The 6,000-nt window shown below is 53.0% G+C and overlaps 1 protein-coding gene across 1 annotated transcript in view; it reads right to left on the minus strand.

Annotated features, from left to right (window-relative positions):
- Nucleotides 1-3,886, minus strand: part of Dhcr24 (24-dehydrocholesterol reductase) — a 30,306-nt gene extending 26,420 nt beyond the window's left edge. The window contains exons 1-2 of the mRNA XM_057784947.1: nucleotides 3,548-3,886; nucleotides 501-656 (exon numbers count right to left, since the gene is read on the minus strand). Of these exons, the coding sequence (XP_057640930.1) occupies nucleotides 501-656; nucleotides 3,548-3,778 (387 nt within the window). The 5' untranslated portion in view covers nucleotides 3,779-3,886. The remainder of the gene's footprint in view (nucleotides 1-500; nucleotides 657-3,547) is intronic.
- Between the last annotated feature and the right edge of the window lie 2,114 nt (nucleotides 3,887-6,000).

Below are 6,000 nucleotides of genomic sequence, written 5' to 3' on the forward strand. Positions count from 1 at the left end.
TTTTTTCCCACCAGCACACCAGGAAGGGGTAAGCAGGTTCCCTTTTGCCACTCATGTTTGCCTGTGATTCCTCCATCCCTAATTTTTTATGAAATTAAAACGATCAAAAGATTCCCTGGAGTTCTCAGTTTACATGACTGCTCTCTCAGTGGCTGTGAGGCTCGGGAGGACATGAGTGGGTAGAACTAGTTAGTAATAAGCCTGAGCTATTGGTCGAGCATTTATAATTAATATAAGCCTTAGTGTGTTTACTTGAGAGTGACCGCAGGACAGGGAAACTGCCTACATAGAGCCTTTACTGACGGCCTTGGTCCTGTCCACTCTGGGATGTCCTTGACTGAACACATTTCCCCATGAGTCACGCACATGGGGAAATGTCCATCTGCTCCCAGAGCCAGAGTACAGCATGTGCTCACTTGATTTTGTGTGTTCGCCCCCCCCCCTTGTCTCTGTGAATGCTAGGTAAACTCTACCACTGAACTCCAAGCCCAGCCTCTCACCTGCTTCTTGGTGTCCACCTCCAGGATGTCCATCAGATTGATCATAATGTTCTTATGGGTTTTCTTGTATTTCCCAACACGCAGCGAGACGGTGAGCCAGCCGGGACGGCCCGTGCACATGAAGGTCTTGCTGCCCTGTTCCTTCCATTCTCGTACCTGCAACCACAGGGTGAGACTTAGCTGGCTCTGTCTGGCTCCCCAGAATGGCTCACAGGTCCTCTTTCAGGATAAGGGGCCTGGGAAAGATGCCTTTACCCGGTACCATTGAGGAGGACAGTAAAGCCCTGAGGGCCTTACCCTGTGGAGTCTCCCTGGCTCACAAGGCCAACAGGAGAGCAAATGTGTTGCTATTGTACAAGAGAGGATGAAAAACGCACTAGAAAACAAAGTATCCTGAAAACATTAAGTGGAAAATTCAGGAAAGGCTTTACAGTGGTAACAGACCGATTGTCAAAATGATTATCATCTCCAGGGCACACCTACCCAACTAGGCTCCTACTCAACACTGTCTTCTTAAATCTCTCAATCCTAGGAGGTTGGGGTGACCCCCCCCCTTTTTGCAGATGAGGAAACTCAGGCAAAATAACTTGTCTAAGATCATACAACCCATGGCTGGCAAGACACAGATTCATAGCCAGGACTGACCAATCACAGAGCAGGGAAGACCAGAAGACAGATGGGCTTAGTCCACAGAAGAACAGCTACTTATGAAGCGTGTTCTGTGCCAAGCCCGACTGTCAGCATCTCACATGCTAACTCCTGTACCACTCTGACAGGGAGAGGAGGGGCAGGCAAGGAGCAGCCAGCCAATGGCAGTAGTACTTTGGCAAAACCTCCATGCCAGAGCAGAGGGGGTACAGAGGATGACATGCTGGTGAGGGATAAAAAAAGTATCTTGTCCCTGCAGACAAACAAGGCAGGCACAATGCATGGCTGTAGTTAGGGCATCCAAGGACCGTCCATTGTCTCTTCATCTGCGTGTACCAATTCCTCTTCCTCCACCCAGGTGAGGCTGATTCCACCCGGCTGGCCACACTCTCTTTACTGAGGTGGGAGCAACACTGGCTGAATCTATGCCAGAGACTGTGGGGGACTCCACAGGAATACAGCACCCCAGGAGAGCAAAGTCAACTAACTCAGGAAGGAAGAGCCAAGAAAGACACGGCAGACAAGATAGAGACAGACGGGAGAGAAGGTCCTGGGTACAATCACACCTCAGCCAGCTGTACTACTGGATTTTCAGGACACAACCTAGGGCAGCCCTTTGTACTCAAAACCAGCTTCAGCTATATTTTGCAAGAGTCCTGTCAAGGGTCAGACTTCTGGGGAAGGCGCCCTGGAGCTGTCAGAGGGCTCAGGATGGGGAGGCGGCTTTCGGTCTAGCAGAAAGGCACTACTGTGAGCCAGCGGTTGAAAGGACAAAAGGTGAGTTCCATGACCATCTAGCTCTGCCTGACTCTGCAGTCAGAGACTTTATGGAAACAGAGTGTGAATGAGAAGAGTTGGGGTGCTGCTGGATGGTGGGTCACACAGGTAGGCGCTACCAAGCCTGGAACATCGATTAGATTGGGGCAAAGAAGCAAAGTACAGAAAAACCATTCTTTGTCAGATTCTCAAGAGAGACAGGAAGGGCCCAGAAGGTAGGCAACAACTCAGGCAGTTATGGTTAAGAAACCAGGCATGAGGCAACGACACCAGAGTCATGGGGTGGGCTGGAAAGCATGGGGCTGAGGGAGTAGAGAGTTCAGGCTCTTTAACCCAAGCCAACGTGAGTCCCTGCCCTATTTACCAGCTGTGTTGTTCTGGGCAGAACTCACAACTTAAACCTCATTTTAGTAAAACAGGTACCAGACACCAGGTGGCCGTGGACAGCAAATCACAGTCACGAGAGGCCCAGGCCCCATTGTTTCCTGTTCACAGCGCATCCTTCCATCTAGTTTGCATGAACAAGCACCCATTAATATACTCTGGCCCCCAGGGGAGCAGTCAGATAACAGTCCTGTCTTCAGGAGCTCACAACCTGACCAGGGCATCCAGCGGGTAAATGTGGGACCTGAACCCACAGAAAGACCTAGGAAGAAGAGTGCAGGCAGGGTGGGAGAACAGCAGAGCCGTGGGGTGAGCTCCAGAAGCTAGGCTGATAGTGAGTGCCAAGTGCTTCTGACAGCAGCACCTTCTGCACACTAGGCTCCCTGGGCAAGGCCTTCTGGTCTGGAGGTCAGTTCGCCTGCACCTTCAGGCTCAGGCTGCAGCACACTGCACGAAGTAAATAGAACAAGAGGGTGGCTGCCATGAGGGCGGCAGCAGGAAGCAGACGCTCTGCAGTCGATGCCGGTTAACAGATACTATAAGGAGGGGCAGGGGGAGCCCATGCCAGTCCTGGATGGGGGAAGAGGGCTTCACTGTGAAGGTGTCTCAGCCTAGGTGCCCGGCTAGCTTATGTAAACTCATCATCTCCTTAGTGGGAGCCGGACAACTACTTCTGGGTGCAGCGTGACTGCACATGGGGCTGGGAGCTGGAGTTCACCTTCTCTCTTTAGTCCTTTATTCGAAAGGCGCCCAAAGCACCTCGGACTGCAAAACAAAACTTTCACCTCTTTCCTACCATAAGGCTCCTCTCCCAACTGACTTTCTAACCTTCTTGCTCTCACTGCCTGTGCTCCTCTAATTCCCTACCTTTGCTCAACCAATCTCTCCACTTGGCTCATTTCCCAGCACCACCTCCCGGGGGCCATTCCTCCTCTGGAATGCAGGGGCCTAATGAGTTACCTGACTATGGCCCACCTCTGAAGGTTTAGGGTCCCTCATTTTCCAGGCACTGCGCATGCCCTGCACCTAGCGGACACTCCATAAGTCTCCAACCAATGTTCTGTTAGTTGCCCCGGTGCTTTTGCTGATTTCGTCTCATCCTCTGGGCAGTCCTTACCCCCCCCCCATCACACGCGGGGTCCTCGCGATCCCCCCTCCCACGCCCGCTCTTCTGGCCTAGCACACCGCCGCCCGGCGGACCGCTAGCCCGGCACACAGCCGCGCCCCGCTCTGATCACCTGCTTCTGGATGTCCCGCACGCGCTGCTCGTGCAGGCGCGGCGCGCTGCTCAGCTTGAATACCACCCAGGCGCGCACGTAGTAGTAGATGTCGAAGATGAGCGAGAGAGGCAGCAGGAAGAGGCACACGAACACCCAGCGCTGGTGAATGAGCACGAACTCCAGTCCCTTCACTCGCACCCAGAGCAGAAAGAGCAGCGCGCACACGGCCAGCGACACGGCGGGCTCCATGGTGTCGCGCCGCGCCGCGCGGGAGGGTGCGGGCTCACGCCGCCCGTCACGGCAGCCCGCTCCGCGCTCCGCGGGCTCAGAGCCTGCCGCCGCCGCCCCGGGAGGCTGTAAGTCGGGCCCGCCGCCTCGCGATTGGCTTGGGTCGCCAAGGTTCGGTGGGCCGAGACCCAGGCGGCGACCAATGGTGAGCCGCGCCGGGGATCGGACCAGGGAGCCGCTGTGTTCATTGGCTGCGGGAGCCGGGATGCTCCACCTTCTTCTCCTAGCCGGCGTGCGAGGAGGGGCTGACCCGGGTTGGGGGCGCTGGTAGGGTCGGCCCGCGGCCGGGTTGGCGGGACTCAGGGTTCCCGCCCCGGAGGCTGTGGGACCACCATGATCTTCCACTTAGGAGTCGCCTTTGGTAGAAACAACGTCAAGCAGTTGCTCATTGGGTTACCTCCCGAGGGTAGGACGCACTCCAGACAACCACCCAGCAGCCCTGGCCTTGACCCGGGCAGGTCCGGTCACTCCACGTGCACAAGACCAGAAGCAACATCTTTTAAGTTTTCAAGGCGTTTATCATAAATGCATTTGAACTAACCCCCTCAGGAATTCTGGCCCGTGGGTCGTTGGGACCCCATTTTAAACACGATGGGGTGTGAATTCCACCTGTCGAGCAGTTTAAAAGCACAGAGGTGATGGTGCCATTCTTCCAAGCTGAGGTCGAAGTGGATGGGGGCCTGGGGACAGAAAGGGCTTCAAGGGCACTGCAGCCCTGGGTTAAGAGTGAGAACCGGGCACATGGTCCTGGCTTTGCGGAGCAATCAGGCTCAAGCTATGGAACAGTCTCTGACCTGGCCAGAAGCTTAAGCACAGTGACATTTGTACTTTGCTCTGAACAGGCTAATCTTTGGAGATTGTTTTCAAACCCGTCGTCACGTACCAGATCCCTCTCTGCCTTGCATGGCTTTCCTGATTCCCTCCCTTTTCACCTTAGCCCGGTCACACACTCAGGCACCCCTGGCTGCCATCCTTTATGGCAATGTCTTTGGTGAATCTGTCCCTAGAATGCCCTTTCCCATCGTGCCACTGGGATAAAACAGTACAACAGCCTGGAGGTCCCACGGTGCCACCTCTCAAACTGCGTTCTTGTTCTTCTTTCAGAGACTCACAGTTCTTTCCGTTTTTGTATAATGTCCCTTTGTGTGGCTCCCACTCCTGCAGGAGCTTTAGGGCAAACAACACCTTGTTAATCCAGCACTTCTGAATTTCCAGTTTGTAGCATAATGACTAGGGCATTGTCGACATACCCGTCATACCCGTCTATTGACCAATGGATACCTGAAGAATGTAGGTGGGAGTTCGGATAGCCAGTCGCAATCAAAGTTCAAAGCCAGAGGTTGTTTCTTTCCAAAGAGAGCAGTCCAGGCCCGAACTGCCTTTCCCAACTGTGACAGTAGCTTATCCAAACTGAAACGTCCTTTAAATGCATAATACATGTTCATAATCCTCATATTAACTCTTTGTCAAAATGATTACCTCATCTTGGATTAATATTAAAAATTTTAACAGTTTTCTTGGTGTGTGTGCATGTATGTATGAAGGATTAAGTGCATGCTTCTGTGTGTGTGTGTAGACCAGAGTTCGATGTCGAGTGTCATTCTTAATCACTCTCCATCCTCCTTTTTGAGAAAGTGACTTTCTCTGAACCTGGAGCTTGCTAGACTGGCGGGCCTGCAAGTCCTAAGGCATCCACCTGTTTTTATCTCCCCAGCGCTGGGAGCAGGTGTGTAACTGACACATCAAGCTTGGGGCAGGTCTGGAATTTTAAATTCTTATGTGTATGTATTTATATGTGTATGCTTTGTGTTTATATGTGTATGCTTGCATGAGTTCACGTTTGTCAGAATCTTGCCAAGGTCAGAAGAGGGCACTGAATCCCCTGGAACTGGAGGTTCAGTCGAGAGCTGCCATGTGAGTCCTGGGGACCCATTCTTTGGTTCTTGACTACCCCCCACACCTGGCTTTTAAGATGGATGCTGGGGACCTGAACTCCAGTTCCTCACAGCAAACACTTTGTTGAGTGAGCCCTCTGCTATTTCATGTTTTAAAGGTAGTTTCTAGAGAGTTAAAAACGACAGGTTTGTGTCACACTGTATCCTTAGAAGCTACAACCCAAAGAGGCCGTCAGCAGAGAGGGAGTGTACAGTGTCTCGCCCTGGCCCTGTCCAAAGCAGGGGTTC

Source organism: Chionomys nivalis, chromosome 11 (assembly GCF_950005125.1).
Source record: "Chionomys nivalis chromosome 11, mChiNiv1.1, whole genome shotgun sequence".
NCBI classification, from domain to species: domain Eukaryota; kingdom Metazoa; phylum Chordata; class Mammalia; order Rodentia; family Cricetidae; genus Chionomys; species Chionomys nivalis.